The following is a 12,962-nucleotide window of genomic DNA, read 5'->3' as shown; positions in this document are numbered from 1 at the left end:
GAACAGTGTGTTTTTTGGAAGGGTAATTTATCAGAATTTGCAAGACTACAGTCCTAGAAGTGTAATGTTTGGTGACATAAAATAATCAGAATACAGGTGACTGTGGCTATATAGCTAAGATATTCTAACAGGTACAGTGAAAACTATTATTGCTGCACATAATGAAGGGCCAGAACATTCTCAGCTTATAAACATCTTTTAATGAGTTCCTTCTACCTTAGTCAGACAAAGAGAGACCTAGCAGCACTATTCTAAGTTAATGGGTATCCCTGAGGACAAAAATAATTGGACTTGAGGGAAAAAAGTAATGCAAAGCCAGTACCTTATTTGGAGACTTGTGGGTGTGTTCAGGTTTTCATTTAGATTATATAGCCTGGAATGCTATTTGCCTACAGTCAGTGATATCTGTTTTGAAAGAATCAGTCTGCTGGAGAGAGCTCATCTGAAATAATACAGTTACAAGAAAGCTGTTCATTTTAGGGAATGGTGAAATATGAAATAATATTTCAGTTAATTAAGAGTGGTCAAAAATCTCACTGCTGTCCATTCTGGAGATGTACTTGCCATTACATGGAAAAGACTCTTGGATTATTTAAAACGTCTTTTCTCAAGACAAACTTGCTGATTTGGTCTTACACTGTCTCAGATGTTACTTGCAGTTGGCTATCACACAGAGAGAGGGGAACTCCTCTATTAGTATCTTTGTCTGCTAAAGATGTTTCCCAGATTTATTTTTACTGGCCACACTTAAGATTACAAAGGCTGAAATAAAAGAATTAAAGCAGTCACAGTTTCTACAAAAACATCCTGTCTTAGGGGTCCACTGTTATACAAATAAAAATATCTCTTAGATAGGTAATCTTACAGTTCATTACACTTCATGGCCTTCAGTTGCAATGCAGGCTAGCTCCACTCTCCTAAAGGTTAATCCCACATCTGTATATGGTGTGGTATCAACGACTTCTCCCATGAGTGCACCACCAGTCAGGTGTAGTGTACTTTCTCCAGTGCAGTGAGATGCATAGATCCCATGTGCAGAGGATGCCCACGGTTTGGTTAGGTGATGAATATGTGTCTGGTTATATGACAGGAAACAGCCACACTTTGCATAGCCTGTAAATCCTTCTGGAAGAACCTGTGAACCTTGCTGCAGCCAAAACACCAGTACTGCTTAACATGCAGCTTCAGGATAATCCAGATAACTATGAAGTAAACAATGCTCAGTGAATAAGGCCTGAACAAGAGTTTAGAAAAATCCTGGACATAGCCTTTGAGTGACCTTGAAAAAAGGCTTTTCTAGCTTCACTTTGCTTCTTGTGTTTTTTCTCACTATCCATTATTGGAAATCAGTGCACAATAGATCTTCAGAACCAGTCACTGCTGTAGTACAAATAAATAACAATAATACTCATCCAAGTAAAAATAACCTCTCTTTTTCCTCTCTCTCCTCTTTTACTTTCCTCTCCTCTCCAGACATACTTTAAATAAGAGAAAAATAAACTGAAAAGGGCTTGAAATGTGTTTATTGGCTGTTAATATCTTGTAGTGGTTATAATTACTGTGTCTTCCACATCCTGTATTTTGTCATATTTTCCTCCTCTGGTGACCTGACCTGCCACAAATTTCCATAGGAATTTAACAGTCCATCAAGATTGTTCTTAGACTCTTAACACTCTGAGTTTCTGTACCAGCAGTGCTTACCTTTATGCAACTTAATCTCCAGAGTAAAATCCTACTTGTAAGATATCTTTCAAAAGGACCAAAGCTGTCTCAGGTTAAAGATGTTGTTTAGAACAGGAGACTGGCCTTAACTACTGTGTTGCTCCAAAACTTCTTGGCTTAATTTATTAAAAATAGCTAGAAATAGCCAGAAACCAGAAACTTGTGAGAAGGTGTCTTTAGGGTCAAAATTCATGTTTGACTTCTATTAATGGACAGGACTATCACATTTCTGTGTTTTCTTTTGATTTTTGTTGGGATATATTCAACTCTCCTGCCTTCAAAGTTATGTGTGGGTAGATTTTTTTTGGCTGAGGCAGCCTGTGTCCATGTTTTCAACCTTATCAGGGGCTGGATCTTGGAGTCTATTCCTGGGCAAAGAGCCAAACAAAGGGCTGTGGCTCTGACAGGACAATGTTGCATTGACTTACCAGGGGTCCAGCAATAGTTAACAGCAAGGTTTGTAAAAACCTAGCAGGGACCTGCAGAGCCATGAGGTGGTGGGCATGGGGCAGTCAAGAGCTGGAGAGAATCCCACAGAGGTGCACTGCAGGTGGTAGAAAGCCTGGGGAGCTAAGGCTGTTGGAGATGTTTGTCCAGCTTAGGAGGAGCTTTGGGGGAAGAAGAAAGTACAGAGGGTTGGGGGTATGAGGAAATGGGTGTCTCATTTCCCAGAACCCAGAGCAGTGGGCGAGGGAGAGCAGCTGAGTTGTGAGGTGGAGTAGGAGTAGGAGTCTATACCGAATGACTGCCATCTAGGTTGAGGAGAGGACACCTTTGGGGAGAGGGCCAAGAGGCTTTGAAGGGATGAGAAAGGCTGGAAAGATAGGCTTGTAGCATGGATTGCAAAGAGGTCTGTACCTCTGAAGCTCATGTGAACTCTTCCTACCAGCACCTGTAGTGGGAAATGGGCACCAGACAGCCTCCACACGAATCTGCACTGTTCACTCTCTTTCTCCCCATCTCAGCTGCACCATCACTTTCGCTTTATGGAGTAATATAGGACTTTTATAGACAAATAAAAAATGAGGAAAGAATAAGGTTGGTTTAGATTTTCTGTGGTAGTATGATATGTTTGATACCCTGAAATGAAGGGTAAATGGCCTGCCACTGAAGTCATCTTGCTGGCTGGAGGCCTCCAGGTGAAAGGATCTGTTTGGATGTATGAAAAGGGAACTTCTGACCTAAAGCCTTTAACAGTGCTTACAGGCATATGCAGCCAATGCAGATTTCTGTTTCTATGAGATAATCCCCTGGCATTAATGACTGAGGTCTGTAATTTATTCAACAAAATGTCCCAACTCCTTCCTGGGGCTTCAGAGCTTTGGGATTTTTTCATCCATTTTTTCAGATTTGATAATCCTATTTAACCCTTCTCCAAATGGGACCCCAGGGAGAGCTTTTCAGTTACACACAATTAGTTTTATAGCAGCATTACTAAATCATCCATTAGCTGTTTGGTTTTTTTAAATTCCATTATTAATAGCAATAAAGGCTTTTGTATGAAGAATAAAGGGTGGTATTATATGAAAAGGTTTCAGACTCTAATAATAACTTTTCCTACTTGTAAGTAGAATTAAGGAATGAGCTTTCTTGTCTCAGATTTTATTTAAAATCTGCTACTCCTTTCCCCCCCCCCTATCCTTTCTCCTCTTCGTGTTTTTTTCCCTCGAATGCATAAAATAGGACTATGCTGTATCCTGAGAGAGAAGGAGGGTCATGGGGCAAGGCCAGCTCTGAGGACTCTGGCTAGGCTGATGTGTCCTTGCCTAAGGTTGAGGATCGTGCTCCCCCATCCACAAACTCGTTCAGAGGCAGCGGGTCAGAGGATCATGGCTCAGTCCAGTCAGCTGCTCTTGGAATTTGAGGCCACAAAGCAGGAATGGGGCAATGTTTGTCGCTGAATAAATTGAGGAAATATTGCCTGGGATGTGGCAGAGGGCAGGCGAGTGCTAGAAAGGAGGTTGCCAGGGTGTGTGAGGACTGTGTGAGTCTCACGTTTGTAAGAGTGCTTGGAGGATTGGGTGAGAGCAGGCACCTGCCCGCTTCATACTCACAGTCTCCAGAGGAGATGGTGAGAAACAAAGCGAGTGCAGGAGCAGCGAGCCAATTCCTCACTGTGTGAAAAGGTACTTTTGTTTATTTTTAAACCCATTGCCTGATAACTTCATTGTTATGAGACAGACTGCGAAGTCAGTTGCTTATTCACTTCCTCCCTGTCACTCCTGATTTCTATTGTTCTCAAGGTATTGTATTTGACAAGGCTGTATTTTAGATCTTGTTCTGACTTTAACACAAATGTAATGTTTAAAGCTCTGATGTTGTGGAGTGAAGCTGGATGCACTTCATCGTTGTCTGCTCTCTTGGGACTATTGTGCTGCCATCCCTATTCCAGGCAGGACACTTCATTTACATTTTAAAACCTGGTATTTAGAGTGGATATGCAAATTAAGCTTCCAGTTCATATCATAACTTCTGCTATCTAGTTTTAAATTTAAATCCTAACCATAGATTTAAGATTTAAGATATAGACTGTATTCCTACCCAATTTATACAGAAAGGACCAGTTACAGGAAGTAACAATTTGATTTGAGAAAACTGACATAAACATTCAATTAAAAGCCAAACAGCACTATTATTTCTTTCTCCTGAAAGTTCAGAAGCTTGTGTTAGTCTCGACCGGCCTTTTCAAATGAGGATTTGTGGTTTTGAACTTACCTTCACAAAAAAGAGAAAATTTGAGAGCATATTTTTGTGAGAAGGCCTGGCTTCCTCAGCAAGGTCCACAGACTGCCCTCTTCTCATGAATGAACTCATTCTGGTTTTGGAGCCAATATAAGCAAATTACTTTTGCTTATGAACATGCTAAAAGAAGTATACATTCAACTTTTTAATGCACAGGATTTTAAATGAAATGTGTACAAAGATACTGCTTATTTCCTGGTATTTACAGAACAGCAATTTCCCCCCCCCCCATGGTCATCCTCCTCTTCTCTTCTTAGTCTTACAAAAGCAAATTAAAATTCACTAAGGATTCCAGTGGACAATACAATTTTTTTTTATTTTGTTTAAAAATAAATACTGTAAGCTAAAAAAATAGATAATTATATATATACACATTGGCAAGAAACAGAAAATGTCACTTTTTGTACTAAGAATAATCACAGGTTATTCGAATATCCCATAGTGTCTGTAGATACTTATTGACAGCAGAACTACTAAGAACAGTGATTATCACCCACACTAGACTAACATTTGTTTTACATATCTACAATTGTTCTAGGACCTTGACAGAGAATTTAATGGTTGATCTCACACTGATGTGCAGAATGCCATTTGCTACATTCTATTCCTGGGGGTGGTGGAATTTCATTGTCTTTTCATAAGCAATTTTTGTATCTATGACACAAACACAACAAAACAGCATAGCTTTATATTCCTATTTGGTACAGCTGTCCATAGTCAAACAAGCGACTAGATGATGAAAAAGCAGGATCACTGGGTTTAGCTGGGAACACAGCATTGCCATCTGCAGTTCTAAACAATTGCCTTTATTATTCAGTAGGTCATTGTCAGCTGGATCACTTACTGAGTCCAGAGTATGTTGTCAGAGTCAGCTCAACACAACAAAATTAAGCTGCTTCTTTGGAGCTGCTTAATGTTTGTTTTCCACAGAGCTTAGGTTTACAGGAAGAATTTGTGAAAAATCAGTCTTTTTCACAAAAACATTGCTTTATAAACACTTGCACATTTTTCTGCTCTCAGTAGGAAGGATGGCTGATGCCTCCTCCCCTTTTCTTCCCTGGACAATTTCACAAAGAAGGCCCCATAACATGCAGCTCAGTCTTGGCATCCAGACTACTGCCTGGAGGCTGGTTTTGGGAGTTGCCCTTTACTTACACTTTAAAAGAACCTTTCTTTTCCTTTTCTAAACCTCTGCTTTCCAAAAGAAACAAGTGAAACCTAAGGAACTCAACCCTTCCCCAAAGCCAACTGGAGGACTGGAACTTCTGAGGGGAGAAATAATTTGTCTTTTCTCTCTAATCTTGACTATTATTAATTCAAAAATATATGTCGTTAAAGGGTGTGGAGCTCAGATGCCTCTTTACTGTAATAGGAATGGCTTCCAACTTCACTGAAAACCAGCATTTCTAGTATGAGTGACAGCTAAGCCTTCCTTGCTACTGCCCATTGTGGAAGGTGTCTGTCCCAGTCAGAAGCAGACTCATCCAAGGGAACCATTTTTCCAGCTTTCACGGGTAGATGGAATTGTAAAGCAATGGATGCACTCACAACTTTTTAATTTGCTCATTTACTTAAGAAACACCTATTCAGAGGATAAAAGGGTGGTTGAAAGGTGGGGGTTTTTTCTGCCTACACATTCAAAGGGAAATGGAACTAGCTGACACAGCTCTTTTCTACACAAAGAAATACGGAAACTTGGAAACAGAGGGTCATTTAAGGCAAAGACCAGCGGCTGGTATTTTTCCTTGTCTCCTCCTGAGCAGTTGTTAATCTCATCTCACTTTGAAGAAACCCAAGAAAGTATGTGTGCAGACCCATGGGAAAGCTGTTCCCTCTTGACAGGGTGGGAGGAAAGGAGAAAAGGTCAAGAACAGAGTGTGTTTACCTAAGCCATGTGCTTCTAGCTGTGTGTTGCTGCTGAGTGCAGCTGCTTCCACTCTCAGCTAGCATTTTGTGGTTTTGAATACCAGACCACTAAATAAAATATGGGGGTTTAATGCTTTTTCTTTTTTTAATATATCCACTGTGGGCTGCTAAAGTAAACAGAATATTGCACGAGTGCACATTTCATTCATATGAGCAGAAGCTCAGAGCAAAAACAGGAGCGCAATTAGCAACCCAAACCAGCAAAGACCCTGGAATACGGCACAACTACAGCCGGGCATAAATTTCCTTTTAAAGAAACGTACTTGGAGGACCAGTTGCATAATTCTGCAAGCTAAGGAGAACACTGACTCACTGAGTCAATATTTGATAAATTTACTGGGCCAAATTCAACTCTTGTTCAAGACAGATACAACTTTGTTTCAGAGCAATGAAAGGGACCGGCCATGAGTGTCACAGGCAGCAGCCTCTGGTCCCTAAAAACTTCTCTTCCCAAGTCCTTGATCCCTGACTTCCTTCTCAGGATGGATTGTCCTTCAGCCTCAAAGACTTTGGGCAGCTTGTCTGTCATATTTGGGGTTTGGTAGACTCACACAATTAGAAATTCATGCTTCTGGTAGTTTTTCCCCCTCTTTTGACTTGTATTAATAAGAGGAAAATACAGGACTGAACTAAGAAATTACTACATGTCTTGTTGAAAAAGAAAGTAAATGTGCATTTGCTAAAGATAAGAAATTAAGATGTACAAAAAAAGGATGGAAGCCAAGATCCATCTTCAGAAGCAGACCTAAGCTATGCTGCTTAGCTGTTGCAGACAGGTTTTAAATAAAAAAAAAAAAATAAAAAAAAAAAAACCACCACAAACTTTAAAATGACTTAGCAGGGCTTTAAGCAAGGGAACATGGTCTACTGGGATGTATGGAAATCAGCTGATGAGAAAACATAGTGAAGCAGAAAGATTTGATCTGTGATGTCTGCTTGTATTTCAGCTCTGTATTTCCTTGAGTTTTTAACTAGGGAGATGATGTGTGATGTGTCGCACCACCACAAAATCCTGTTCAGGCTTCACAGTCTGCTATGAACAGGGTCTAAGGTGAAAGCAGAAGCAGTCTGGGAAACATAAAAAATTTCCCTGGGAGTTTGCAGTGGTTTTTAATATTTATTATTTTAATATTTGAATGTATCATTTTACCTTTAAAGAAGTCTATTTTAAAAGGAACTAGTATGCACCTTTTCCTTACCTAGTAGAACAAGAGTAAGAAGGCAGATACTTTCTCACCTTTTGGGGGCTTCACTACCTGCAAGAAGGAAGGACAAGTTGATCTCTGCACTGAAGTGCAGATCACAAGAGAATGTTCTTTCATATTTTCTCTACAGCTTTATTAAAACTGTGTGGGGTAAGATATAAAAGTGGTGCTGGCACCTGAAACAACAGGGAACTTTGATAATCTGACTCCTTTTTTTCCACCCTTCCTTGATCAGCAAAAACAATGACTGTTCTGTGGGCTGAATTCCTCATTCTCTTGCAAATCAAGGGCAAGTCCACTGGAGCCAGATAACTTGTACACATGTTAATTCAGTCATGCCCTGATGTTAAAAGGCCTTCTGGTGAGTGAACTTACCTAGCAAAAGAGCAAGTATTCTTTCTTCAGCCTCCTTCCTGAGCTATGGATGCTTTGGGAAAGCTTAATGCAAGTAGGGAAGAAAGCAGGTTAAAGGATAGGAGAGGGAAAGAAAAATATTTAAATGTGCTGGAGTTTTTAGAATCACAAAACCTCCCTTCTTAGTAGAGATGAGCTAAGACAGCAGAACAGATTCTGAACTGAAATGCTTTAACTTTGTGGTACTTCTGAAAGAATTTGGCTATGTCTTGTGAACCGCAAGTGATGGCAGAATGCCAATTTTCTTTTCAACTAGTTGTTATGAGTTTTTGCTGATGTTTCTGAATGAATGTTGATCAAATGTGCTCAAAATGGCTTTAACCTTTTAGATCTACCACTTAACTAAAAATATATTTAACATCTTATGTTACAAAAAATGTGTTAAAAAATTTGGTTAGCCTGTAACTATTACTTAACCTGTATTTTCTGTACTTACAACAAGCCACTCAGTATTTGAAGGATTTTTACTGGTAGCATCTAAATAGAATTCTTTTTAGAACATATGACTAATGATAATTAATTGCTCCATAAATAAATTAATCTGAAAAGCATCCCACTGTTAAATTTTTTTGTGAAAATAGTAGTCATCACCCATATTCTGTCTCCAGTAAGGTAGAAGAAAATGATAAACAGAAGCGAGTATGAATTTTTTACAGCCTTTGAACCTACAAATTCTATCTTCCCTACATATTTAATAGCAACAGAGAAGGAACAAGCAAATGATCAGAGGGACGGACAGTGTACACAAACAGGGCTTCCCAATTTTTCTGAAATTTCCACTCAGCAAAATCTAGAAAAGAATTGCTTAAATATAAACCTGCAAACAAAAAGAAAGATGAACCTGTTTAGTTACATTAACAAATAGATCAAAACCAAACACTTTTGACATTCATTATGTGTTCTGTCTCTCTTCCAGTTTTCAAAATAGACACCAGAAGCTGTTTCAGAAGGACTGTGTAACACACATATATTTTTCCAGGAACTGTTGAGTTCCTGATTTGTGGGAAAATTAGATTAATTTTCTACCAGTTGAGGATGAAAAAAGTCTTAAAGTTTTTTTTCTAGGTTAGCCTGCACCCACTGACTTAGATTTGACAGGTTTGAGCACCAAATAAAATAATTTATTAAATATTTAGATTTAAATACTTCTCTGAAAACAATGTAAACCTAAGCCCCACAGGTTGAACTCATCTATAGGTCTGTTTTTAAAACTGATCTCCAGCTAGACGCCAGTGCAATCAGAAATATCTTCTTCTAGAAAATACCCTATAGAATTCAAGTCACTTTTATTGACCGCCTTAGTTTAATCCCCCATTCTTTTCTTATTTATTCAGAAGCCATTAGCAAGCTCTGGCAACCTGTAGTTGAGAACCACATACCCAACATCAACTCAGTTAAAACAAACTTCATTCCATCACGCTCTGCAAGCATCACTAAAACACAAATATCAGCAGTACAGTTTTCCAAGAGATTTTCCAAAAATGTATCTAGGTTGTCTACTCTTCTTCCTCCATTTTGGAGAAAGCACTTGCCCTTAACACCTCCATGCAGTTCACAAGAATGAGTGTTCCTGTTAACTCTCGCCACTGTTTTGTTACTGGGTTTTTCATTTTGTCCAAGGCTGACTGCAGGTCTTGTAAGACATCCCTGTAACCGTCTCCATAATGGGCAGCCCATGTGTAGAGAAAGTCATATGCAGGTTTCCACATCATCTGAAAATAAAGGGGAAAAAATTAAAAGGTTTACTTGCAGAAATTGAATTATTGGAAGGGAAAAAAAAAAAAAAAAAGTCGAGTGGTAGAAAAGCCACAGAAAAGAAAAAAGAAGTGTTTCATCCCTAACCATGCTGAAATGTTTTATCACAAAAGGCTTGTCGATATGAATACTCCAATAACCTTATGTAGTTAATTTCTATGAAACTCTCAAATTCTTAGAGGGATAAATAATAGAAATATAAATTCTTCATTCCGGTGATTATTGACCAAGTCAAAATATATGCTTGTCTGAAAGTATAATTGAAAGAACAGAGATGGAAGAAAAACACTTTCCCCATTGATCATTTTTTTGCAATGCATACACTTAGAAAGAGTTTCCCTATTTGGTTGCCCAGGGAAGCGGTTGAGTTGCCATCCCTGGAGATATTTAAAAGACACGTAGATGTGGCTCTTAGGGACGTGGTTTAGTGGTAATTTGGCAGTGCTAGGTTAACAGTTGATTTAGATAATCCAACTAGCTGATCTTAGAGGTCTTTTCCAACCTAAATAATTCTATGATTCTGACCTGATTTACCTATAAAATCTGTTTAAAAGAAGAAAGAGAAAAAAAAAAGCCCAAACATTCCAAAAGCAGAAAAGTCAAAAGTATTTATAACTTTTTTAAAATCAGGGCATACAATTTTAAAAGTGTCCTGCAAGAAACAAAGGAATAGATAAGTTACCAGTGCTCTTTTTTTCAAAGTACAAATTATTTGGTTTATACCAAAAAAATTGGAGCAGATCCTTAATAGGTGTCATTGGTCTGGTGGCATTAATTAAGTTATGGTAGCATCATTCAGATACCAAGATGGATTTATATATTTCAAAGTGCAGAGTAAATTTGCTCAGTTAACAAACAAAATACTTGTTCTTCCAGCTGCTGCCTTTCCAGATGTTACGGTGGCAATCAGGTATCTAGTTTCCCACTCATCATTGGCAAATAAGGTTTTGCAAAAGCAATTGAGTTAATGATTTCAGGAATAATACAGAAAGCCCTGAAAAAAACCCATCCCTTTCCTTAAATATTCTGTCATTTACTCTTTTAACATGAGCACACTTATGAATCGTAATAAAAGGATATAGACTGATGCCTGCACATTTATATATATATATATATATTTCCACAAAAGTGATCAGGAAGTTGAGATTTTTTTAGCATCTTTTTTATTAGAAAAGCAGTTTTTATGGTTCTGAAAGATAATTCTGGAGGAAACTGGTTACGTACTCAATATAATCCTGTTAATTTACAAATAGTGCACAACATAAAGCTCTACTTCCTTGATTTAAGCTTTATTTACTTGATCCCTTGAGGAACTGAGTAGCAGAAGAATTTCTTTGCCCATAGTTCTAAGCTTTTCTTCACATTTGAGCTCAGAACTTTCAACTTACTCAAAACTGATTCTATTATAGTTTCCATAAACATCTCCCTCAACTTCTGCTGCCTTTCTCCCCCAGAGAAAAATGGAAAAACCCATTAAATTTATATCCCCTATAGTCCATCTCACAGTCTGATTAGTCTAGCTTCTGCCTTGAGTTTAAGCCACAAAAAAGTGCCTATGCTTTTAGTGAAGTTTCTCATTTTAAGTCTACAGGAGGGAAAGGTATCATCATTTACCCAAATGAATGGTGCCTACTTTTTGCTTTAAGTAAGTCTATCTTAAGTCATAACCATAAAGTTTACAAAAGGAGGCAAGAAAAGTAGTTTGATTATAGGTGGGAAGAAGGAGATTGATTAATTCTTTCCTTTTTTTTTTTAGAGATGCTAAGTTGAAAAATAATTTTTTAATGTACTACTGTAAATAACAGATGTTATAATACATTTTAATGAAATAAAGCAGTTCACCACTATTGTATTTATGCTGAGACCAGAAAGTTTCTGTATTCTTATTTTTAACTTTATAACCAAGGTAGCCAACAAGAGAAGCTGGGATTTCCTGAAATTCTGCTGCTGGCTACATATGCTGTCTTCTCTGTTCTCTTGCTTACTTTCCTTATATTCCTGTTAGACCACGATATTTAAAGAATTGTGGTACAGTCTTCTCTCTTCCCTAGAATGTGAGAAGACAGTTAATATGAAAAGTTGCTATGCTTTGATTTATGCTGAAGGTCAGTGTGACATTGCAATAAGACAATTGACTGAAATATGCTTAAATACAAACCTTGGTTTCCTCTAATCTTTCACAACTGATTCTTTTTAACTAGGACAAAAGAAAAGAAAGAAAAAAAAAAAGGAATGCAGGGATCAAAAGCTTTATAAACTGGTCATCACTGATGCATAATTAACTCAGCAATAATCTACACACTCATGACATTGAACTCACACTCCTCTTGATGGTGGAACAGTCCTTGATGGTTAATGAATTACTTAATGGTTTCAGATAATCCTCAATAATTAGTCAAAACTTATTACCCTCCTATCTTTTCTTGGTTTCCTGTTTTCAGGCCAACAACTACTATCAATAAGAAAGTTCAGAGATCATATGAAAGCACTGAAATTTAGTAGAATCTACTGAAATTTAAGGTTAGATTCACAGGACAGTGAGGGTGCTGAGTGTTTGCATGAGACACCAGTTCTAGAAACATGGTGTGCTTTGAACCCACACCCATTTGGATAAGCACTATTACAAAGGTCACACAAAACTAGTGTATTCTCGATGGGCCTAATCTAATCCTTGAGAAATGGCATAGAAGTAAAGCAAAATTCTGATCTTTGATTGCTCATTGAACAGTCTCTTAAAAATAGAACATGTAATATTATTGGCTTTCTTTATGACGAGTTTGACTGTACTATCTTTTGGCAGCAGATACTGTCACTGAAAGGCAGAGAATTTTGTGGGTGGTTTGTAATAAAAATATGAAAAAAACTATTTAAAACAAAAGAATAGGGTGTATGAGGTAGAAGATGGGCTTCATGGAAAAGAGAAACCCATTTAAAGCAAAGTGTTTATATATATTTTATATATTTTCTTAACATATAAAAATAAATAAGTATGGTGCTGGAAAAAGAGTTTTAAGATTGTTTTAGTTATGCTGTCTGTTAGCAAAGTAGAAACATTTCCAAATAACATGGAGACCAACAGAGTCACACATTGTTCAGGTCCATAATTCCTTCTGAAAAAGCTGGTGCTTTGTCAGCCAAACACAGAAATCTTAGTGGAACAAAAGTCTCTGAAGTTAGACAAGGCACTGCCTAACAGTA

At 37.8% G+C, this 12,962-nt stretch overlaps 1 protein-coding gene across 1 annotated transcript in view; it reads right to left on the bottom strand.

Annotated features, from left to right (window-relative positions):
- Window positions 1-9,505: 9,505 nt before the first annotated feature.
- The window catches only part of MACC1 (MET transcriptional regulator MACC1), an 83,472-nt gene continuing 80,015 nt past the window's right edge, over window positions 9,506-12,962 (bottom strand). Inside the window, 1 exon segment of the mRNA XM_050334213.1 lies at window positions 9,506-9,721. Within this exon segment, the coding sequence (XP_050190170.1) occupies window positions 9,506-9,721 (216 nt within the window).

The sequence above is a fragment of the Myiozetetes cayanensis genome, unplaced genomic scaffold (genome assembly GCF_022539395.1).
Source record: "Myiozetetes cayanensis isolate MyiCay16 unplaced genomic scaffold, myiCay2020 scf1, whole genome shotgun sequence".
Lineage (NCBI taxonomy): Eukaryota > Metazoa > Chordata > Aves > Passeriformes > Tyrannidae > Myiozetetes > Myiozetetes cayanensis.
This window is presented reverse-complemented; position numbering and strand designations above follow the sequence as displayed.